The sequence below is a fragment of the Spea bombifrons genome, chromosome 5 (assembly GCF_027358695.1).
Source record: "Spea bombifrons isolate aSpeBom1 chromosome 5, aSpeBom1.2.pri, whole genome shotgun sequence".
Taxonomy (NCBI): Eukaryota; Metazoa; Chordata; class Amphibia; order Anura; family Pelobatidae; genus Spea; species Spea bombifrons.
Window position 1 is genome coordinate 79,502,865 of NC_071091.1, and position 24,555 is coordinate 79,527,419.

The 24,555-nt window shown below is 42.6% G+C and overlaps 1 protein-coding gene across 2 annotated transcripts in view; it reads left to right on the forward strand.

The window, feature by feature from the left end:
- Positions 1-12,585: 12,585 nt before the first annotated feature.
- MIB1 (MIB E3 ubiquitin protein ligase 1) overlaps positions 12,586-24,555 on the forward strand; it is a 28,130-nt gene continuing 16,160 nt past the window's right edge. The window contains exons 1-12 of one of the 2 annotated variants that reach the window (XM_053466416.1): positions 12,586-13,142; positions 14,580-14,751; positions 15,007-15,136; positions 17,249-17,353; positions 18,435-18,501; positions 19,078-19,282; positions 19,617-19,800; positions 20,519-20,663; positions 21,194-21,327; positions 21,635-21,742; positions 22,557-22,754; positions 23,714-23,865. In XM_053466416.1, the coding sequence (XP_053322391.1) occupies positions 12,914-13,142; positions 14,580-14,751; positions 15,007-15,136; positions 17,249-17,353; positions 18,435-18,501; positions 19,078-19,282; positions 19,617-19,800; positions 20,519-20,663; positions 21,194-21,327; positions 21,635-21,742; positions 22,557-22,754; positions 23,714-23,865 (1,829 nt within the window). In that variant the 5' untranslated portion in view covers positions 12,586-12,913. The remainder of the gene's footprint in view (positions 13,143-14,579; positions 14,752-15,006; positions 15,137-17,248; positions 17,354-18,434; positions 18,502-19,077; positions 19,283-19,616; positions 19,801-20,518; positions 20,664-21,193; positions 21,328-21,634; positions 21,743-22,556; positions 22,755-23,713; positions 23,866-24,555) is intronic. The other variant, XM_053466415.1, reaches the window with a different exon arrangement.

A 24,555-nucleotide genomic window follows, 5' to 3' on the forward strand; every position in this document is an offset into this window, starting at 1 on the left:
CATTTTGTTGCTTTCCCACTCTCACTCACACTCTTACTATCTCTAATATTAACCCTCTTTCTTACTCTCATTCACTCAAGCTCCCTGTCAATGTCTCCCTACCTCTTTTTCAAACATTTGTGCCAATTAAGGAAATTTTCAAATTTTAGTGAAATTTGTATGAATCTGAATGCATGAGTCTAATACTTACTGCCAGACAGCTCTGTCAAAGGCTTGGTGAATGCTGTCAGCAGGGGCCTATTCAGACCCCTATGAGCATGCGCAGAGGGTGCTCCCATTGATTTGAATGGGAGCACCTTTCTGCTATTGATTGCCTCAAAAGAATATGCAACTGAATACTGCATGCTATGGAAGGGGTACAGTATAAGTTGGCCAGTTGAGAACATCAAACCAGCCCACGAGATGTCTGACTGCCCAGCAGTGTCAGCTGCTCCCTTTTTGCCCCCAGACCTGCTCCACTAAGCCAGTATACACCTCCGTCTCACTCTGATCTATTTTTTAATACTTAAAATACTAGTTTTTTGTCTAAACATAAGAACATATCTTGGTTGATTGGTGTCCTATAAGTTACCAAATATCATAACTGTCAGAAGTAAAAACCATGTGTAGCATTAACAAAGGTTTCATATGTAATAGAATACCTGTTACCTTTAAACAGCTTCTGTGCTCAGCATCGCTCAGGACTGAACGTTCCTACAATAAAGTTGTCATGCGGTGAGTACAATCTCACAGATTTCCTTAAAGAATAGATACAGCAAACAAGTTACACAAAAACAAGTTACAGTGTAAAGAGTTACATACCCAAAGGAATCCACAAAATTCACTAGTGTTTGCAATCTAGTCTTGTGACGAGGGCTTCTGTTTCTCACGAAGTGCAACATTTCAGGATATCCTGACACCAAGGACAGGGGACAATAAGAAACCATTCGCTTTACGCAGTGAAGAAGTCTTCCTGTAATGAAAAGGGACTGCACAGGGACTGCAGAGGTCTACATTATACCCCCGCGTCTTGCAGCAGAAGCCCACTGGGGTGGGAAGTTTATAATTCATTGTGAAGTGGGCAAGACAAAACCCCTATGTCTTGGTATTAGAACACACAATGTGACAGCAGCTGTAATTCTAGATCCAAATGATGTATTATAACAAATCCCAGCAGGCGACTGTTATGCCTCAGTAATAAAAGTAATTTCTGACTGTAAATTATTACCTCTTATTTATTGTATATAGTCAATAGCACATTGTAAGCACATTAATTAATACGCACTGGCACATGTATTCACACACTCCCAATTACGCAAACGTACAAACTCGCGCTAACACACATACATACTCACAATTACACATACTCACATGCACTGGCCCTTTCTGAAGACTTTTGAACTGCCCCTGTGTTTGCATTAATTTCCCCCGGTAAAATAAACCTCTACATCCCTATGTTTGTTTCGATCTTCTTTTTATTGCTTAATTGTGCTGTGCTTTTATTTCCATATTTTTTTTAAAACACTAAGACACTGCGAGCAATTATATATCTAATCATAAAAGGGGTCTGTCTTCCATCCAACTCACATCAAAGACACCTTTCATTTCTAATTCAGTAAATGGCCCCTAGAATCAGCAGCACCCGCATGTAATAAGAAAAGTTTCTGAAAGCATAATCTCAAGTCTTTCGCCCAACATACATGATGGGAAATTATTCAAAGAGGAAGTGTTAGCAGAAAGTCATTAATAATAATTGCCCATTGCTTTTAGTGGGCATCAGTGCAGTTGTAGTGGAGATATTTAGTGTAAATGTCCACTCCATGGAAGCTGAGATTGGTGGCAGCCTATGGCAGGGCCAACATTATCTGAGCAATTTCCTATTTTCATCACTCTCCCTTACAAAAGCTGCCTGAACCATCAATGGCAATCAGCAAGATCTAATCGTGAAGATCCTGTGAAGATCCTGTAAAAATACATGGTCACATAGAATAGGCATAAGGTGTGTTTTTAGTATATATTGTTTATTTGAATCCATATACACTAATCGATGAGCTTATTTAGTGGATAGATACATAAAACGTAGGATCTGGGAAACGTGAAAGATCTGGTTTAAGAAAAGTAAAACATGATAACCACGATCAGGAATGTGTTCTAGCCTGGGACAAACTGACCCACTTAGACCACGGAGGATTTGGTGAACTGGCACAGCCTTCATACACTGTCTTTATGTCACGGAGTGCCAGGATATTATGGCATACCACGGCATTCCACGGTGGAGACAACAGCCATGGAGGTGGCGGCTGGGGGTGCTGCCCTAGGTAAATGTGTCACTGATGGTAACGTTAACATTGGAGAGGTCTAATGTGTAAAGCTCCGCAGGCACAGTGAAAACAAACATGGATGAAATGTTTAGGAAACAAGGAGGGCACCAGAGAAACTCTGAACACATGTACAATCCTCTTCTCTACTAGTTGATGTAGTTATTTTAATTGACAAGACCACGCTATACAGATACAACTCACGTGTAATATCCACAGAGGACATAGTACATCTAGTGATAAAAGCTAACTGCATCTTGGAGGTTACTATATACATCAGTCAAAGTACAATGTGCCAAAGATAGACCAAGAAGGTCCAGTGGCGCAAAGAGTATGTTATCACAAATTAATTATAAATTAGAGAGTCCACATTCTCCCTGGCACATGTTTAATCTCAGAGCTTCAAGCAGAGCACCCAGTTGGCATTTCCATCATGGCACTGCATATCTACAGGAATATCTAAAAAAAAAATATTAAAGAGCAGTCTAGTGTGTAATACAGTCTAACCAATGAAGATTGCATATATTGTAAGTGCTTTAATGCATTTGTCACCTGTAGGGAAATAAAAATATAATTTACCTTCAGGAGAAGCTGCCCATCCATAGTCTGTGGGGGGTCTCCTTAGACTTGTTGAGCTGGTAATGAGTACTCCACACATGTGCTATGGCAAGCAGGAGATATGTTCAGCTGAAGGCAGCTGATGCAATTTAAAGTGGACACTCCACTATCATGCATATATTGACATCATTATTGAGTTTACTCATTACAGATTCACCATACAAAACAGATCTGAGACACTCACCGAGAGCACACGTTCACTTCATAGCCTGTCCTACCATCCGTCCCACTTGGAAGCTTCTTACATTTTAGCTCTCTTATGCCATTACAGAGGAAAAACATCCATCAACATCAGTCTGATTGCCCCAGGGGCAGTCCAGAAATGAAATGTGAGGCAAATTTCCCCTGCACGAGGGAAACAACCACTCCAGATATTTGTTTTGGCCTTCATGGGCCTCGTCAGTGCGGTCCAGTTGGTATCGGCCAGTGATTCTATAAAGACATAGTGCTTACTGCCTACCCCAAGGGATCCATACCATCAGCACGATGTTTTGAATTATTCAGTGCTGAAACACTGTTGATACAAATTTATGTTGCAGGACAATTGCTACAAAGTTTTTAGTTGGATACAATTTTTATATACAAAATATAGGTTTTTCTTATATGGGACTTTATACCGTACTTATTTAGCCTGAACCGTGTACCAATATTGATTAGGAGTGTTATATTATATGTTTTATTATATATATTTCTTGGTATTTCTTTTTTTCTGGTCAATTAAGCAACTGAGTCTAGCCACAAGGGCCCTGACAGTTGTGATTTTATTAAAAGTGGTTTTTATGCTGTCACATATATTTCTAGATTTTTCTTATTTCCCTAAACTGCCATTTCCAAATGTCATTGTGGTTTACTGAGGACTGATACAATTGTTTTAGTATTTTTGCAGTTGGTATCCCTCTAGGCACAAGAGAGCAAGGAGGTCCACGTCTGGATTCACCTTTACACTTGGGGTGAGCCCTAAGAGATCCCTGAAGGGTGAATACCATAGAGTACAAATCTGAGAGGACAACCGCTTCATTGCCTGGGAGCATTTCATGTTATAGCTCTCTTGTGCCGTTACAGAGACACATCTTCATCAACATATCAGTCTGCACTGTCCTTGGAATGGGGACATAACCTTGAGATGCTCCCAAGCAGGACGCACCGTAGGATGGCTTATGAACTGGCTGTCTGTTCTTGGCAAGCATTTGCATCGTTACAGATTCACCAAAACAGCTTACAGTAAAAGTGAGAGATATGGTCACATTATTGTAAAGTGACGTATTTGTCATTATAAGAACATCCCATCACAGGTTGTCTAAGCAATATATACCGTATTGGCTCGGATATAGGCCGCCCCCGTATATAGGCCGCACCCTAAAAGTTTGGTGCTTTTTAAAAGAAAAAGTTTTTTTTCTTTAAAAAAGCACCAAAAAAAACATGCTGCCACTCTGCCCCCCCAAGATATGCTGCCACTGTCCTCCCTCCCCGAGATATGCTACCACTGTCCTCCTCCCACCCCGAGATATGCTGCCACTGTCCTCCCCCCCCCCCCGAGATATGCTACCACTGTCCTCCCCCCCCGAGATATGCTACCACTGTCCTCCCTCCCCGAGATATGCTACCACTGTCCTCCCCCCCCGATATGCTACCACTGTCCTCCTCCCCCCCCCGATATGCTACCACTGTCCTCCTCCCCCCTCCGATATGCTACCACTGTCCTCCTCCCCCCCCGATATGCTACCACTGTCGTCGTCCCCCCGAGATATGCTGCCACTGTCCCCCCCCCGAGATATGCTGCCACTGTCCTCCTCTGCCCCCCCCCCTCCTCGACTTACCGGAGCAGACTCCCGGGTGTCTTGCGGGGCCGGCGAGGGACATCTACGCAATACGCGTATGCAACTTCCGGTACCGGTACCGGAAGTTGCATACGCGTATTGCGTAGATGTCTCCCGCCGGCCCCGCAAGACACCCGGGAGTCTGCTCCGGTAAGTCGGGGGTGGGCAGAGGTAAAACGCTTAGACAACCTCCCGTGCCGGCACCACACCCCCCCCTGTGGGAAGTGCTGGCAGGGGAGGCTGTCTGAGCGTATCGGGGAGTAGGATACGGGTCCCCTGCACCGCTGCGGGGGATCTGTATCCTAACCCCGCTGCCTGCCCGGCGCCCGGGACTGCATGTCCCGGGCGTCGGGCGCTAGACCCCGAATATAGGCCGCACCCCCACTTTAAAAACTTAAAGTGGGGGAAAAAAGTGCGGCCTATATTCGAGCCAATACGGTATATAATAGTGAAGTGGGTTTTTATAGTCTGCTACAAAAGTAGCTTATGTAGTAAATAGCCCCAGTGCGTTTGTCAGAGCGATATTAAAATCCTTGTAAGAAAGATGCGAAGCTGTTGAAAACACGCTAAAGCCCTTGCAACGCCATGTTCATGAACGCTGATTCACATTAATACCTGTTGACCATAAAGGCTAAAAATCAAAGAATGCGTGAGAAATTTCAAGGCTATGATTTCCTGAACTCTACTAAAGAGCGCATAAATACTTTCCTTGTATCAGACACAGCATGCAAAGAAGGACTTTTCAGTGTGCGAGGCATAGTGTGGGTGTGAGAAAACAGGAGCAGCGATAAGCGGCAATATAGAGAGTTTGTGGGAAACTTGTTAAGGTCAGTAGCATCTAACAAGGGAAAGAATATCAAAATACATTTTAATAGGACACAGTTAACACTTTCGTTATTAATGCTGACAAATACATTGAGAAGAGTGTTCTGGGGTCCTAAATAATCATCTCTTATCCTAACTTATACTTTTTTTTGGTTTAGTGCAAAATATTGCTTGTCTCCTGTAGCATCACTCGCTGCAGAGTTCCAAACTGCCTACTGTAAGGTACCAAACTCTGGATAATGGTCTGTGGCTGTTTTCGGGGTTTGGGCTAGGCCCCTAGTTTCAGTAAAGGGTTAATGCTACAGTGTATAAAGACATTGTGGACAATGCTACTCTTCTAACTTTGTAGCACCAGTTTGGGGAAGGCACTTTCCTGTTCCAGCATGGCTGGCCTCCAGTGCATCCATACAAAGTTTGGTGAGGAGGAACTTCCACAATCAGGGACAAATTTAAACAAAAGATACAAACATGTTTCATTTTATATATTTTTTGATTTTATTGTAATTACTATTCCAGTGGGTAGCCTGAATGGATGCCAATGTATGCATTACTAATTATAGAATGGCTTAGGACAATCATTCCATAGATTTTGTAAAGTGTAATAACTATTTTTTTCCATAAATAATAAAAGAATCAAAATATTAGACTAGGTAATAATTTAAATTGGAATAATCATAGTCCTTTCACTTCAGTTTCTCCTATGGTAATTGATCATTTGATGGCGCTATATAAAACAATAAATAATAATAATAATAATAGGCTGCGTTTCTCTCCAGTTCAGAAAGCAGACGTCCACCATCAGTAGCAGAGTTTCTGAATCACAGAACTCGATGTACGTAAAAGTGTAGATAAGGTATCGTGTTCCTTTCTACTTTACTAGTCTGGCACTGCTCCTGCTATTACAAAGGTTGATCTGTATTGCAGCCATACATAGTAAAGTTGAAACAATGATGTGTCCATCGAGTCCAAAAGTTCCAAGATATCTCTAAACCAGCTGATCCAGATGGCCGCAAAGAAAAAGTTTTACTAAGATGAATATTGCACTGAATGTCTGTTAGTAGTCACTTAGCTAATATGCGTGACAGGGTACTTCTCTATGTACTGTATAAATAAAACATGTTTATTGATGTTCTCATCACATTAAAAAGCAATTTCAACATACAGCATGGTGATGGAAAGGAAACACGTATCGGTCTTATAGTCCTTCTTACTAATAGCGGCACGGGGCATAATAACTGTGTCTCGAATTAGCACACAGACTTTGCACAGCAGGTTCTGTGTATGTTCCGTCTCCTTTGCCTCTGTCTGAGGTTCCGTCAGTGACTTTCCTTGGGAGTTGGTTCCTTTTCCACAATACAAAAACCTACAGAGCCAAAAACTAACAAATCGGTACTATAAAAACCATGTTTAAAGGTGCTCTGCCTACTTTGCTGTGGTTAAAAGCAGAATATCCATCAAATATTATATATTAAAGTACTTTAAACTGCTTTCATATGCACTATTCAAGCCTAAGCATTTATCTTCAGGAGAGGTTGCAGCTCGAAGAGGTCAATAAGTGGTCGGAAAGCATTTGCACTGAAATCAAAGGAAGAGATTTCCGTGCATGCACACAGGTGGCGCTCCGGTGGGGGGTCAGTAAGTGCTGGAGCTGGCTGGCAGTGGCAGGAGATGTGTTGGGCCAGAGTAATCTAAAGGAACCAGCTTATACATTTGATGGTTGTAGTCTTTCTCTAACACTTTTGTAATTAAATGCTACATTGAATACATTATTTGCAGTACTACTGAATGGCCAAACCATTACAAAAATGTGAAATTTTGCTGGGAATAATTAATGGTCAAGTGAAAATAAAAGTTGCCGTAGCAACTTGTGTTTTTTTTATGCAGTTAAACAGTCAGAAGAAATAATTTAATGACAGATCTACTAAGATGTATTTGGTAAATGGGACAGAACCTTTAAGGCTCCGCATTGCATGGACTGGGCTGTGATGCTTTCTTTGGGTGAGCCAAGGTACTACAAAACAAGGCACAAACCTGGAATATGGTCATTCACAGTACGGTAGTATTTTACTGAGGACGCTAATGATGATTGATATTTATCTTTTTTAAAGCCCAGAGGTCATTGCTTTTATGTGAAAAAAAGTAGAAAAGTGAAAAAGGTCCAAAATGTGTCCATTTAAGTGGCATGTTGGGCACCAGATCACCATATTTTCTTTCTACCGAGCCACACTCCTCGAAGGCAAATGCAACCCCTTCCTTCCGTCCTCAGCCTGCAGGCCTGAGAGTGTGCCTTGACGTGGCGGGTGATCTTAATTATGCTTTGGCCAATTCATATAACCAAAACCTCTCATTTATATTATGTTTATATATTTGTTGCCAACTTTATTAGGGTAAGAAGAGCAGACAGTTTTTGTTTCTTGTATACATTGTACAGCCAATACACTGTTTCTTGCAGCATGCTTACACCTGTTTGGTAGGCCTCGTATTACACATTTGTATTATTTGAGCCTGGGACTAGCTTAGTGCACCGACATTTTTTCTTTTCCCAGGCCTGCAGGAGCGACAGGTCTTCTTGGTCCTTTGCTTAAGAGAAGGACCATTGCAAGTGCCTAAGGAAGGGGGCCAGCAGCAAGGGCTACCATATCAGAAAGGTCAAATCTTCAGGGGGGATCTGGCTCCATTGTGGTCATTTTCTGTGATTCAAAAATAATAAACTACAAAGCTGAATATCAGTGAAATAAACACACACACAAAAAAAATAAAACACATACACAATGTAGCAAACAAGGGCGAACATGAAGACATACAAAACATAAAAAAGTGCTTCATTTCAGGCCCCAGTGTCGTTAAATTCATAAAGTCTGGGGCTAGTGACACACTTAGAGAGGTCCAAGGTGCTTGGTGTACCTACCAGCTGTGTCATGTTATGGTGACACGTGCCCAGACTTGGACCTTAGTGTTCTTACATTATCAGAACCTGCTTTGGCACTCTATGTTTGTAGGCCACCAAATCCACCTCCAAAAACATACATGTTAATAGTGCTGCGGGGACGGGGGCAAAAGTCAGACTTGTAACCTGTACTCACAGAGACAAAGCAAATAGATTCGGTCAACGGATATTTAGATCTAATGATATTCTGCTTACTTGCGAGCAGGAGGCTGCTCCTGGAAATGTACAAAGAAACATGGCTGCCTGTGACGCGTTACTCACCTGCATGAGTTTTGATTACGCTATAAGGCTTGATATACCCCAATGCTAGATATATTTTGATCTATACATTACCAGCAGTATAGGTAGTATATTCAATAACTGCCAGCTGTCACACTTTCCCTGGAGACAGCTGGCATAGTCCAAGAACGCTTTTCAAGAAAAGGACTCAATTCTCCAAAGAGAGAATACATTTGATGATTTAAGGCCTAAGACTTATGTAAAAAGTTGTAAAAAAAATAATATATGCCAGAGTGGAATCTTCTTTAAAATGATTTTGATCAGGAAACGTGACCAGGCTAAAGATATAATAATAAATTGTATGGCGCAGTCTGTGTGTGTCGGTAATAAGCAATTTAAACCATGTTCTAACATTTTGAGTTAATCCTAAAAATCAGGTTTTAATCCATGTGGAAAAAGTATGAAGATAAATAATTTCACGAGCTTCATTCACTGTAATCTGAGTCTCTGCTGACCCCTATCGGACACGTAGTGTAATTACTCACAAATACTATAAATACGTGCGATAACAGAATGGGAGTATCACAGCAAGCAACCCCCTTCACAAATGACCCCAGACGCAGGAGCGCAGTGGGGCCACGTAATGCAACGTTATGTGACCCTACGGTAACAGTGTTATAAAATAATAGTGCTATAAAAGAAGGCTCCGGGCAAGGTAAAGGTGTGAGGTAAACATGTTTAAGTGTGTGTGTTAGAGTGAGTGTTAGCATGTGTGTGTGTGCTAGCATGTGTGTGTGTGCTAGCATGTATGTTGAAGGAGAAGACAGACAGGAAGGGGTGACAGCAAGGAGCTGAAGGGAGTGCTCGGCTTTAACTACCCAAAGGGTCAGAAGGTTCCAGCCCATTCTTCATCCTAACTTTTTCTTCACAGTTTAGTCTGGTGGAAGGTCATAAATTCTACCAGCCTTAAAAGGGGGATGAATTTAGCTAAGGGGTTCAATAAACTTGTCAGCTTTAGAGCGCTGCTTCCAACGCAATTTGTTTCCAAGAAATCTAAACTGCACAGCTGTATCTATTTCCACATTACTAAATCATACCTCCCAAATGTCCCATGTTTCCCAGTTTGAGGACTATGCCTCTTTTGTGGGCAGTATGGATCGCGAGTCAGTGGGGGACTGGGCCGGATTGGCAATGAAAAGCAGCCCTGGAAGTATATGGACACCACTTACAGATATCTGGGAACTCTCCGGGTCTGACCTGGAGATCTCTGGGTGAAGCACTTCTTCTGTGGTTCTACGGGTCAAGACCCGAATCCTCCCGGTCGTGGGGTCTTGACACGCCCCGCTCCCCGCCCATTTTCCCTTTAAGTGGGGGACTCCCACGGATGTCATGGGACCGCCCCCAGATGTCCTGGCCGCGTCCCGCAAGGGAAAGCTCCGGGTAGCCGGAGCCCAGAAGCTCCCAGGTATGATCATATATTTTACCGCGTGGTTGAGCGCTTGTGCCGAGACGGCACACCCCTCACACATACCTGTCTGAATCAAACTATTTGCCATCCAAATAGCTATAAATCATTCTTTATAAAATCATATGAAACTGTTCCTTAACCCCTTAAGGACAACAGATTGTACAGAAACCCATTACATGTACAGGCTTTGTTGTGAAGGGGTTAATGATAACAGAATTCCACATTGTTATTAAACCCCAGGAACCAAAAGTGTTAAAAGGCCCAAATAAGTACCTGGCAACCCTTCTTCTCAAACATGTCCCACAGTGCCACCTTTGCCCCCAAACAGCTTGTTAGTGCCCCCAAACAGCTTGTCTATGCCATCGTTTCCCCAAACAACTTGTCTGTGCCATCATTTACCCAAACAGCTTGTGTGTGCCATCATTTCCCCAAACAGCTTGTGTGTGTGTGTATGTCCTTAAACAGCCTGGATGTGACATCTTTGCCATGCCAATTACATATACATCCATACCACAAACACCTACACATCCCCATTAACACACACACACACACTAAAACACCAGTGGGTGACACGGAGTTTCCCCACAGTGACCTGGAGACCCAGAGAAACAGTGATTCACCCGGGTTCTCAGGGTGAAACCCAGAAAATTGTGAGGTATGGTGATTAAGAGTGTGTGCTTATAAGGGCTCACCTCCGTACCATGAATCTTGGGGCCACCAGGGCCAGTCTAGGGATTAAAAGTGACTCAGTTTAAGGAAACTGGACACGTGTGGCCATAAGCCATGCACTTCTACTCTCATAGTGTGCAGCCACGCACTGAAGAACAGGATCTACCTAAATAAACTGATAGGGCAGGGGATGACGATGTGGCCTTGGTGCTTTAAGGCCAGCGGCCAGCAAATGATGTAAGTGCGGCTGATGACGGGCTATGAGTGGCCGCACGTAACGTGTTTATGCTCACTCAGCCAGACATGTCCAGCCAGTGGCCGCACACCCAATCTGCCACTGGAGTAGCTGATTAGGTAAGTACGAAGCGATGCTGGCCAGCGGCCCACCGGGAACTTACCCCAATGTGCCAGATGGCAAGTCAGGGCCTGGCTACAAGCAAACAGAATATGTGACTATAATGATGGGATGCAGAAGCCGTCTGGAAGGTAAATGTGTGTTGGCTGAAGATGTTCACACAAGGGTTGTGCCCATTCCAGCTGTGATCATCTCCAGGTAACTGAAGGCATACATGCAGATCCCCGGGGCTACTGGATACATCAGATATGGCCGGCGCGCGGCATTCACCTCAGTACATGGGCTTATTCCCATAATCCGCGCTCGCTTCCAACATGGTGTGTGGTGACCACTGGGATTCACTCATACCGGCTATGTATGAAAAGGGAACGCATCCCGTGTAATGATCTCATATATTGGGCCCTATTCACTAAAGGGAGAGTTGCCGGGAGTTGTGGTTTCAACTCCTTGACTTCGCTATACGTTATGAAGGTCCGACCTGTGAGTTTCTGCTGCAGGATGAGCTTGGCTGGCCCTGTATAATGTATAGTTAAATCAGTGAGAGTTCTTCAGTCTCCTTACACAGTGTTAGCCCTTCATATGGAATAGTGAAGTTAGAGAGTGAATAAACTCCATGAGGTTCTTCCACTGCAAGAAGAGCTTGACTGGCCCCGTATAATGTATGGATAATATAAACCAGTGAGATTTCCTTAGTTACCTCGTTTGAGCTATGCATTATACAGGGCCATCTCTTGGTGTATAGCTAAGTTAACTAAGCTGAAACCACAGCTTCTACGAACTCCCGCTTTAGTGAATGAGCCCAGTCTCTGACGGCTATTTTTTAGGGATCATAGGAAAAAAATCAGCCCGTGGCCAGTGATAGCCACGAGGACTTCCTCCAGAAACCGGGACAATTCTAGAGCCGTCTCTGGGATTATATTGGGGTTTAGTTAAATGTTTTGCGGCTTTAATATAAACACTAAACAGGTACTTACACACTCAGGCCTACATGCATGTTTAAAATCCTAACTGGATCAGCCTCTACCACTTCTGCTGGGAAGCTTTTCCACGTATCTACTACCTCTCAGGTAAATAAAACTTTACATTACATGTAAGCCTCTGGGTTTATAATATGCGCTCTTGTTCTGTGTTCATAGATGGAGGTTATCAGGTACCCAGAAGCGGTTTATTTGATATAATAATAATAAAAACACGTAATTTTTTTTCTTTTTACTATTGGTGTTGTTTAAGCAAAAAGTCATTGGTTTTCACATAACGGCAGCGATAAGTATTTTCCAGGCGAATTCTTCGTGAATATAATGCAGGTTACGCCGTGTTCCCGGCAGACGTGCCTCCCCACACTGCCCCAGATGAGCTCATTGTCATGTAAAGCGCTGGGTATACCCGCCGGAGAGTCTGCTGTCTCCGCCCCGGGCCTGCCAGCGCGGTGCGCGCCCCCGTGTCCCCGGCGCAGGCTCGCTGCCCAGCAGACGGCTGTATCGAGCGGCTCCCTGGCTGAGGTGGCGGCCTTATCCCTGCTAGTTTGGTCAGACCCGGGGAAAGTTTGTGGCGGCTGCGGCTTTGCGGCCTGGTTTCCGGGTACCTGCGCCTGTGCTAGCGGCAGCGGCCCTCCCCAAAGGCCCGAGCGCTTGTCTGCTGCACGGAAAGGCTCGGAAAGTGAGGCAGCCGGGCCCTCGGTCTCTAAATCCCTCCCGGGGGATGAGCGGTTCCCGCAACAACCGGGTCATGGTGGAAGGGGTAGGGGCCCGGGTGTCCAGGGGCCCTGACTGGAAATGGGGGAAGCAGGACGGCGGAGAAGGACATGTGGGCACCGTGCGCAGTTTCGAGAGCCCCGAGGAGGTTGTGGTGGTCTGGGACAACGGTACGGCCGCCAACTACCGATGCTCCGGGGCCTACGACCTCCGAGTGCTGGACAGCGCGCCAACCGGTGAGAGGGGTGTCGGGGGTGTACACGGATAGGGTGTGCGATCGTGTGTGTTTATATAGGGCTGTGCATGTATACTGTGCCGATACTGACTGCAGTGGGCTTTATTCACTAAACGGAGAGTCCGCAGAAGAGCCCCCCACCTCACTAGTCAGAATGAAGGGCCAGCATTAGCAGGTTTCACCGTTAAGAAGGGCCGGGCTGGCCCTGTATAATGCATAACTCAGCGGGTGAAAAGATTTGGAAGAAAGCTCACTGATTTAATTATACATGATACAGCGATGTCAAAGATCCCGAACAAGCTCCCCCCTTAGTGAGTAGAGCCCGGTGCGTGTGTTCTGCTCCCCGTCCGCTGTAATTCACTCTTGCATTGGATTTGATGAGCCGTGCTGGGCTTAAAATGATGACATTAAACCCTGCTGAAGTGGAGTATACATTAAACCGCATTAAGGGGCCATCAAATGAAGAACCCCTATGCATTTCACAGTAGGCACGCGTCACCCTGTAATGCTTGCATCTTGGTAGGGTCTTCGTCTGATCAGGGTCCCTTGTTTATAATCCGCATCGGCCCGCTAGCTGGACAGCCCTGATCTGTCGCAAATGGTTAATATACGTTAACTGAACAAAGCATAACAAAAAACGGTGTCAAAATAGGGGAACCAAAAAGGGTGAATGCTGCAGTAAAGGCAGCCCCCAAAAGGGAGTGAAGAATGGCAGGTATTGGGGGGTCTTCTACGAATGGACCTGAAGTATAGGTGGGGGATCTACAGTGTAAGTAATATGGAAAGCTTTTGTTTATGAGTTAGTGTGTGTGCGTGCGCGGCAGCATGTGTTGGTTTGGATGTGAGATTAAAGTCATGTTTTTCTGATGGACGTGTAAACAAGTCCTGGATTTTTGATCCACGGGGTGTTGGCATTGGGCGGTCATTTATTTCAGCGAAGGTCTAGAGCTTCTTATGAATGTCGTCTTTTTGGTATATTACAGTGGTATGGAGGTACCGTACCCACCGGATTGATCCCACATTTTTTGGGGGGCTCATTCCTTGCAAAAATAAATCTGTGAACTCCTCCCATTGAGGAGCCGGTTTTAAGGGATTCTCCATGCTGGGGTTTGTACAGTAACCCAATTAGCATTATTTTTTTTTTAAGTGGTTTGTCGCTGGCATTTGATCTTAATATTGTAAACAATACACAAAAAGGATGAATCTGTGGCTTGGATATTTAGTTGGTAAGCAGGTGATTTAATGAGCCAATATTAAATAATACAAAAAAATATATATTATAAAAATATATATATATATTAATTAAAAATATTATAAAAAGCCGGAGAGCCGCACGCTCAGATATTTGCAATTTATTTCAGTGTGCACATAATGACCGGAAAATCCAAATCCATTCTCTTATAAATACCCTCTTTATTTATTTTTTTGTAACATACAGGTGTGAAACACGACGGGACGATGTGCGACACCTGCCGCCAGCAACCGATTATTGGAATCCGTTGGAAATGCGCAGAATGCACCAATTATGACCTGTGCACCGTGTGTTACCATGGCGATAAACATCACCTAAGACATCGCTTTTACAGAATCACGACTCCCGGAAGTGAACGGTGAGAGGATTTTAGGATGAATAAGTAACTTGGCGTATAACGTTTAGTAGATGACCAGAGCTGTAGAGCAGGACTTTCTGCTGGGGAAAGGGAATATTTACAATGGGAATACTTACAAGATCACTCTGCCTATCCTGCTAATGCTCTGTTATATATGCAATGTAATAACACCCTCTCCAGTATAGACATTGGGGTTCTGTCGCAGTATATATTCATATGATAGGATATACTATAAATATATTTTTCCATCTCTAGTGTACTCTTAGAGTCTCGTCGCAAGTCCAAGAAAATCACCGCGCGGGGGATCTTTGCGGGGGCCAGAGTGGTGCGCGGAGTGGATTGGCAGTGGGAAGACCAAGATGGCGGTAATGGAAGAAGAGGAAAGGTGAGTGCTTTTTAACTTTTTGTACCCAGTGCTCAGTATTACGCTTTTTAACGCTGCTCTGTATGTTTAATGCGATCCTCACACCATGCAAGTTGGTGCCAGAGAAATCTAAAGCCCAGCGTGATGATCTTTTTTTTTGACAACTTCGGACTCAAACAATGCAAGGAAGCAAACAAATGAGAGGAAATGCCGTTCACCCCGTGACCACGTTTGCTGTAAATATAGGACTTTGTGACTCCAGCATTTGCACCCATAACATTTTAGCTGTGATTGAGGCTCGGTAGTCTGTGTGGTGTTCATGAAGAATGGAGGGAGCTGCTATTCTGCCCCGTTCAGGGCGGTTTAGTAACACTCACACGGTAGTATTGTAAGGTAATGTGTGCGGAGCAAGGAATAGCCGTCATACAGTCTTCAGACATTCTTGATACCGTTCATTAAGTAAAAACCTATAACCAATAGAACAGTATGCGTTTCTGTGCCTTATTGCCACATTCACTCCTTCTTCTATATCCACTTTCTTTGTACAAACTATACCTTGCTTCAGAAACACATACATCACGGATTATATGAGGAGATACTGAAAGTCTTCTCTCTATGGCAGCCACGGTTATAAGCCCCCTTGCTTCAGGCTCGCTGCTGCTGCTGCTCTCACCAGATTCGCTGCTGCTCTCTCCAGATTGAGGCTGGGCGCATCTTATTGGCTGCTGTCATTTCAAAATAGCCTGCGTAGCCGGCAGGGCTCCTGGTTATAGGGATGGTGGGGGGTGCTTATTAGGAAGACTGAAGAACATAAAAGTGGTGAATTACAGCACTTGTTCATAGATAAAACTGTTCTGATTTTTTTTTTTTTTACTTTAAAACCATGGATGTCGCCTACGGCCTTGATTTATTTGCACACGATTATTTATTATTTATATATAACGCAGTAGAATACAGTCGGTTTTCCCCGGATTGGGAGGAGTATGTTTCTCAGCAGGGAGCTTTAAGAAAAAAAGGGATTACTTTTCCCTTTGGGATTAGAACCTTCATCATATGTGAAGCGTAATCCACCCTGCCCAAATCCTTTTATCAGAAAGTGTGCTGCTTAATGCGCTGGCGCCTGATGTGTTTGCTTGAAAACCACCATGTGGCTTGCGAGGAATCGTCTGATCCTGAGGAAGGAACAGCTCACGGTCAGAAACTGTTGCCGGTTGATCTTTCATCATCAATGGTCTTGACAAGGAGGACTAATCCACAGCCTCCTTCTTCTGACCCTTCATCATAGCCATTGCCCCCTGCCCTTATAACCCCCCATTCCCAGGTGTCATTCCTGCCACAATACTGCATTTTTTGCACTGCTGTGACCGTATAAGACTCTTGCGTGTTTTGCCTTTAATGCTTCTTTTGGGTTTGGTGTCGGTCTCTGATGGATTGCTTGTGTGCCTAATAGATTGTAAGGTTACACGTGCAGGTCCTCCTCTAGCAAAATCTCTTAACTTGTGCTACTCTTATGGTCAATTTTGTATTTTGTCAACTTTAATGTTATTGCTAAGTACTGCGTCATGGTACAATACTAACAAACAAAAATAATAAAGTGACACAAAAAATAATGAAACTGAGAACACCTCCCTATAAGTGTCAAAAAATCTATAACCAAAAATACAGTGAGAACACTACAGATATTATTCCTTTAAATATACAACAACCACACAAGAATAAATCAAACTAAACCAAATATAGCGACATGAGAAAGGAACCAATGTTACCATGTGTTTGTACATACTTACACATTTTATATATATATATATATATATATATGTCAAAACTGAGCATAGGTAAACATGTTTAAGGTTATGTTATGATACCCTTTAGCAAAACAATTATTACCTAGACGGGTGATCCAGAATACTAACACTTAGTGTCCAGCTTGGCTAATGCCCCAATGGGGTTCTTAAAGTGCCCGTAATGGCTTAATATTCATACGCAATTGAATATTTGCGGTAACGTTGGTGTTTCAGTCAAATGATGAGTTAAACTAATGGCAGCGCAGTTCCTGACTACCTAACATATGCTGAAGCCTTACTATCCCTTAAAATTGTAACTTTTATCCCCCCCCTTTGTAACCCCACGCAGGTAACAGAGATACAAGACTGGAGCGCGTCGAGTCCACACAGCGCAGCATATGTCCTGTGGGACAATGGAGCCAAAAACCTCTACAGAGTGGGATTTGAAGGCATGGTAAGCGTTAAACATGACAATGGTGGAACCCAGCTACGGGGGGAGTGTGGCGTCTTCTTTATAGTCCGCGTGCACTTTCTTTTGTTCTGACCTTCTGCCAGCTTGGATCATTAAGAGGGTCCCTTTGTGCGGCGCACGTTGGTGCTAAATGAGATGCACATCAATAGATTTCATGCTGACGTATGTTATGTTTGTATTAAAATATATTGAACTTCCGTTAAGGAAATGCCAAGCGGAAATCCATTCTGAATCGCATTACATTTTAAATATTCTTTTTTTCATTTGAGACGTTTGTGGGGAGGGAGGCTTCTTGAAAGAAATTCCTTGAGGGAACACAATAGACAACGCAATAGAGTCTATATCTCCACGATAACCTTCGTGTATCGGGACATTTATTTTTCTGTTATCCCGTATAATATATTAACATTCTTAAATCTTTTTAGTTATACCTTGTCTCTGTTGAAAGAAAATGGCAATTGTTTTTATTTTTTCCTTTAGTGCACAATACTATTTAATAAGTTGAAAATCATGTTTTTTTCTGAATAAGCACAAAAGGTGCCGATGTCAGCTTGTTTTTGCCAATATAGCTTTGGATTTTTTTCCAGTGCAGAATCCAGCCAGGAAGGTTTTGCGTTCAGTGATTACGAGCGCTCGGTTAGCTGCAGCTCCCCTCTTCTTCTGAAATTGCTTTGCCATTTAATTGTGGTTTATGAAGAATAACCGTTCTCTTGTACATAGAATGAATCTAGTTTCACAGGTTACGGGAAACACGTGATGCGTATGACAAATAATCTCTTGTTTTCCTTGGGACAAAATAAAAATGGCTTATGCTGTGGAATTAAATGTTTTGAATGCCAGTGGTGTAATGCGCACCGCTGTGGGGCAAAATTTACAGCAGGGTCCTTTATGGATCTGTTTCATGAACTTATTTCAGCTAAATGTTTGAGAATAGGTTATTGTGCAATAGTATATATATTGAAGGTTTCTGGTGTCAGAAGCCAGGGTCTCTTAAATATCGCCGAATTTAATTCAATTTAGAAAGTTTACTGTGTTTTGATGTATTTATCCATTTTTTTCCTAGTCTGATCTGAAATGTGTGCAAGACGCTAAAGGAGGGTCGTTTTACCGGGATCATTGTCCTGTGCTGGGTAAGTGATTTCTCTTCAGTCTTTAATGTGTTTACTTGTACATATCATTTACATATCTTCAGCTCTGTATCATTTACAGTTCTGATGCTCATAGGCTAGTTTTTGATGTATACAAAGCAGACAAAGGAAAAAAACAGGACCCAGCAGGCTCTTGGGCAGAATAATTCTAAAATAACTTTAAAACAAAAGCATAACAATCTTTGGGACCGATCATGGTTTACTCACTGGCTACCTGCAGTGATACCTCTCAAAAATAAAATATTATCCAACGACTATCAAGTACATGGTTATTAAATAATATAACATTTAATGTCCCTGACATCCGACATTAAAGAAGTACTCCAAAGCAGTGTGGGAGAAGAGACTCTGCCGAGTCCTCCCATGCATTTGCAAAAGCATGGCCATGAAGGTCTAAAGGGAGCACACAGCTGGCATATGCATGAAAGTGCTTTAGATGGCTTGTGCCCTTTCGTTATCTTCTGATGCCTCGATTTATAAGTATAACCTAGGATTACATGCTTTGTCAGAAAAGAACGTCTGCGATGACAACGGTCATTTCTATTTTTCCTTCATTAGGTGAACAAAACGGTAATCGGAATCCCGGGGGTCTGCTAATTGGGGATCTCGTTAATATTGATCTGGAGCTGGAAATTGTCCAGTCGCTGCAGCACGGCCACGGAGGATGGACCGATGGCATGTTTGAGACTCTGACCACTACCGGCACGGTCTGCGGCATTGATGAAGATCATGATATCGTGGTGCAGTACCCCAGTGGAAATAGGTTAGTATAGTCTCCACAGTTCATCCGTTTATTGTGAAATAATTATAAAGCAGGACTAGTTTTAAGCCGTAAACTTTAGCAATTTACATTTTTTTTAATTTCATTCTATAAAAGTAACTTACCTGGTGAAAACAGTAGGGTTCTATAAAAATTGTTGCCATGCAGTTGTTTGAATAGTAACTCTTTGTTTACCTTACAAAGTAGTGCACACAGTGCAGGTATCTAGACTTGTGTTATCTCTATAGAATTGCTATTTTTGTTTTGAAAGGTTACGATTAGGCTAATAATTTTAATGTGTCTCGGAATGCACCTTTTATCGTTATTATTATTATAGGTGGACGTTTAACCCAGCGGTTCTGACCAAGGCAAATGTTGTTCGAAGTGGGGATGCCGTTCAAGGTGCAGAAGGTGGAACATCTCAATTCCAAGTGGGAGACCTCGTGCAAATTTGTTATGACTTGGAGAGAATAAAACTGCTTCAGAGAGGTCATGGCGAGTGGGCTGAAGCGATGCTTCCAGTTAGTATTCTATTATGTTGTTATACAACTATATAAGTACCGTGCAAAGGTTTTAGGGATGTGTAAAAGAATGTCGTAAAGTAAGAATGCTTTCAAAAATAGACATGCAATTAGATTTTATCATTTAACAGAATGCAAAGTGAGTGAACAGCAGAAAACTCTAAATCAAATCAATATTTAGTGGGGACACATCAAATATTGGTTTGATTCCAAATTTGCTTCTGTTTGCATTTTGTTAAATTATAAAATAAAATATACATATATACACACAGCACTGTGAATAAAATGTGTGTGTGTGTGTGTATATTCCCAATGCACCCAAGCCATTGAATCTCTATTGTATAAAAGAAAGTCACAAGTAATTAAAAATGTTGCTGTTGTAAACAACTCTTTCAGAACTCCTCAAGGATTGTTTTCTATAGCAATACTCATTTCGTCTTTAATATAATATATATTGTTAAAGGTTCCAGTGTATTTTGCATTAAACAATCTTTTTGATAACAGCATCTGGTGCTGTCGTTGGCTCCATCAGTCTTATGGGTTTGCACCTGCAGTGTGGCTCTGCACATTAGCCTAGGTGCAATTCTCTGTAGTCCCATAGGATGTCACCATGAAGTATTGGGCTAGTAATGCTGATGAGTATTTTGAGTCTAATCGTTACATTTTCAAGCAAAGAAATGGTTTATAAACTAACACAAATGTATGTTTCTTTTCTTAGACCCTCGGTAAAGTCGGTCGAGTACAACAGATATATTCTGACAGCGATCTGAAGGTTGAAGTGTGTGGGACATCTTGGACATATAACCCAGCTGCTGTTACCAAAGTGGCCTCTGTAGGATCCGCTATAAGCAATGCGACTGGCGGTAGGTTATTACTGCATGTTTCTATTTCCCTTCATCATGCAGCTTTTAACTTTTCTATAAAATGTATATCTGCTGCACCTAGAATTACTTTTGAGTGGAAAATGTGACGGATCCGATTCTATAATACACATGCTGATCGTTGGTACACTATAATAGAAATAAAAAAATATCAGGAGCAGTCTACAATTTTTATTGAATGCGTGTTGGAGTGACTTTTGTTTACTGGTTGCACATGGTCACTATCACTCCTGTTGAGGTGTTTCAACCAGCAGCCAATCACATGTATGCTAATGAAACATCAGTGTTCATATTACATACATGTTATTGGCGGCGGCTGCTACTCCCATTAACCAGATTCTGCTGGGCGTATGTAAAATGCATACTGCGGTATGCTCCCTGCTTTAGGTAGGGGCAGCTGGGAGGACGAGTGAAATGATACAGAAGTCATGTTAGTTCATTTCAATAACTAAAGAGTGCAAGCTCATCCGTTTTGTGTGAAAGCTGCCAACCTGCTTGTTTTCATCCCTCAGAGCGACTGTCGCAGCTTTTAAAGAAACTGTTTGAGACTCAGGAATCTGGGGATCTTAATGAAGAGCTGGTGAAAGCAGCTGCTAACGGGGATGTGGCTAAGGTGGAGGACTTGCTCAAAAGACCAGATGTGGATGTGAGAGTTTTTACTATTTTCATTGCCTTTATATCCGGGTGTGCTTGTTTTGTGTTCTCTGCAGTGTCATCCTGTTTATGGAACACAGTCTGTTTCCTTGTAAATGTGCAATTCTTTGCCTATTCTTTCATCTAAGAAGTGGTTTAGTTCACAGATAGCATTTGCATGTACCTTCTCTACCGCTACCCCATATGACAATAGAAAAGGTAAAGTGTTAGAACCACATTCTTCCTTAATTCGAAATGTACCGTGCTTTCATTTCATTCTAATTAGTTTCTGTATTCGTCTTTATTAACTTCACATGCAGGTTAACGGGCAATGTGCTGGGCATACAGCGATGCAGGCGGCGAGCCAGAATGGACACGTGGACATTTTAAAACTTCTTCTGAAGCATAATGTTGATGTAGAAGCCGAGGTAACTATTTATTTTAACCAGTTTTGTATTTCCGGGACAATAACCAAACACAATGATTTAAAATTCACAAACATCGGACTGAGATGTGTGTCCTAAGAGTTACGAGCCCCTAACAAGACCTTTTTCATGTTAAAATATCATGATCTCTTCTCCTAGCGCAGTAGGTCAGCTTATCTATTTATAATTAATAATTAGCAGTTCAGGGGGGCCAAGTTACAATGGGTAATTGAATAGCAATTTCAGTAGACCTCATAGGTCTCATAGACCACGTTGAAAAATTTACGTATATTGGTTCAGATTCCTTAATAAGAAAATATTTTGCTATCTTTCATTGACATTGAATCCAAAACATTACCTGTCCAAGCCCCCCCTTTATGAACATGGAACTCATAGTAAAATAAAGCAGAAATGAGAAAATAACAGGGCTAACCCTTACGGGGTGCCAATCCCATCTGGATCCACAATAAACTTATTGTGAATTCTTAATAGCAGACTGCTCAAACTGTTGGTATTTCCCCCGTCCGCACTGCTAGTCGGTGCGTTCTCTGGGATTAAACGCCCCACAGCTGATTAGATTTATTAGTTTTGTTTTCATCGTTATCTGTGGCCCCAGATCAACAGAGAAATAAAAATAGCTCTCCTGTAGGTTACGGTGTAACGGTGTGTGTATGCGTAGCAATGAGCGATGCACTCTGGGTGTTCTAATAGTTTGTTTTCGTTTTTATTATGCCGGTTCTATTTTTTTATATATACGTTATGAGAGAAGGTCGTTCTGCGCCATTGCGTGCCATAACACAGACTGTTGGTTCCATAGGATAAAGATGGAGATCGGGCCGTGCACCACGCGTCCTTTGGGGATGAAGGAGCTGTTATTGAAGTTTTACACAGGGGAGGAGCGGACTTAAATGCCCGCAACAAGCGCAAGCAGACTCCCCTCCACATCGCTGTCAACAAAGGCCACTTGCAAGTTGTTAAAACCTTACTAGACTTCGGCTGCCATCCCAGTCTGCAGGTAATCACATTGCATCTAATGGGGCTAAATCAGCGGTTCACGTTCTGTAAATTGTTACCTGTGTAACCAAAACCAGTGCCTTGTTCATACATTCCACCGTTAACAGTTCATTATGGTAAAACGAATAGCAAAATTATACACATTTGTTTCTTTGGATGGTGCCTTTAAGTGCTAGATGATCCGTAAGTTTAGCCTCCTCTATTAAGTGAATGTGGTGTTTGTGTACTTTCTTGATATTGACACATAAGGGATATAGTTCTTTTTCTCTGTTGCTACCAGTGAATTGAATGAAGACTTTTAAACCATGAGCCCTCTTTGACCTCTTTGTTTTCTACATTGATGCCCTTGCTTTGTTCCTTGAAGGATTTAGTATGCTTCTGCTTGGCATGCACTGAAAAGAATACAACATGCAGTGAAAGACACAATAGGGAGGCCGACAGTAAAATAATAAAAGCCCCAAGACTGTTCCTAAACGCATTCAATTTACCCCAAAGTAATGAGCTCTGTTTATTGGCAGAAACAGTGTCTGGATGTCTATATGTAGGCAGCATGCTTTTCACTGCAGTTTTCCATGTGGTTTGTTATAGAGCAGAACCAACAGTTCGTGTTCTGCTTTCATGTACTTTATTCACTTAAGTGGGAGTTTGCAAGATAGTCTGAGTGATAGTTCACTCGCTGTTCAGAACGAGCCCAAAATGTTCAAATCTGGTGATGCGCAAGGTCGTTCAGATTTTTAATAAGATAAAATCTGCTTTTGGAGCAAAAAATCTTGTTTGATTTGCCCTGAATCAGGGCATGTGAAGGTGTGAAGAAAGCACACCTCGTCTGGAGTGAGTGAGTGAGTGTGTGATTAGGGACAATCTTGCTTTCAGGATGATGTCTCTGTAGACCCCAGCAAATGGTACATATTGGGAAACTGGAGCTTCCCTTTCTTAAATCGGGAATTCTGTTTGTTGTAGGATTCGGAAGGTGACACTCCTCTCCACGATGCAATAAGCAAGAAACGGGACGATATTCTCGCTGTGCTGCTGGAAGCTGGAGCAGATGTTACGTTCACAAACAACAATGGCTTTAATGCTCTCCATCACGCCGCGCTGCGAGGAAATCCCAGGTAGGAACCCAGTCTGCTTTATGTCATGGAATTCAAAGTGTGGTGCGGGTATTTTGGTGCTGTGCAAGTTACTGAGCTGGAAAGTCTTGCTTCATCCCCTTGTGGCCCAGCTAGAGCGTTTGCTTGTGTACGGCTAGCACGTGCCGTTGGGTTTCAGCCCAGATCATTACTGGCTAAAAATCTGCGCTTGGTTATTATTGGCTAGAACGGCACGTCTCTGTAGATGCCCTCAAAGTATAATTTTATTGTTCTGCTCCCGTGTGACGTGGGAGTAGGTGCGAGGTTTTAATAAAACATTTTATTATCTGTGGTTTTGAGTCGATCAGAGACAGCAGATGATTTAGGATAGGATACGGTACCCAGCGTAATTATCAGCGTTGTTGTAATCTAACCAGCGTTAAGGGGATTATCAGGTTGCCTCTGAGTTTGAAGTGTCTATGGATTTCAGAAATACAGTACAGACGTGTGATCGGATTTATTCATTTTTGTGTAAGCCTGACTATTCTCCACTTTGTGGGATGATACAGCCGCTCCTATTGCAATATCCAATGTCTAAAAATTTCATTTAATTGCAACTGCAGTCCATGCAAAAAGGGGAATTGAAGCTGATTTGTTCCCGCTGTGCCAGTAAGAGAACTTTGATTTAGTTTCTGTAATTGTTTCTAAAGTAGTTAATTAAATATCTGTTTA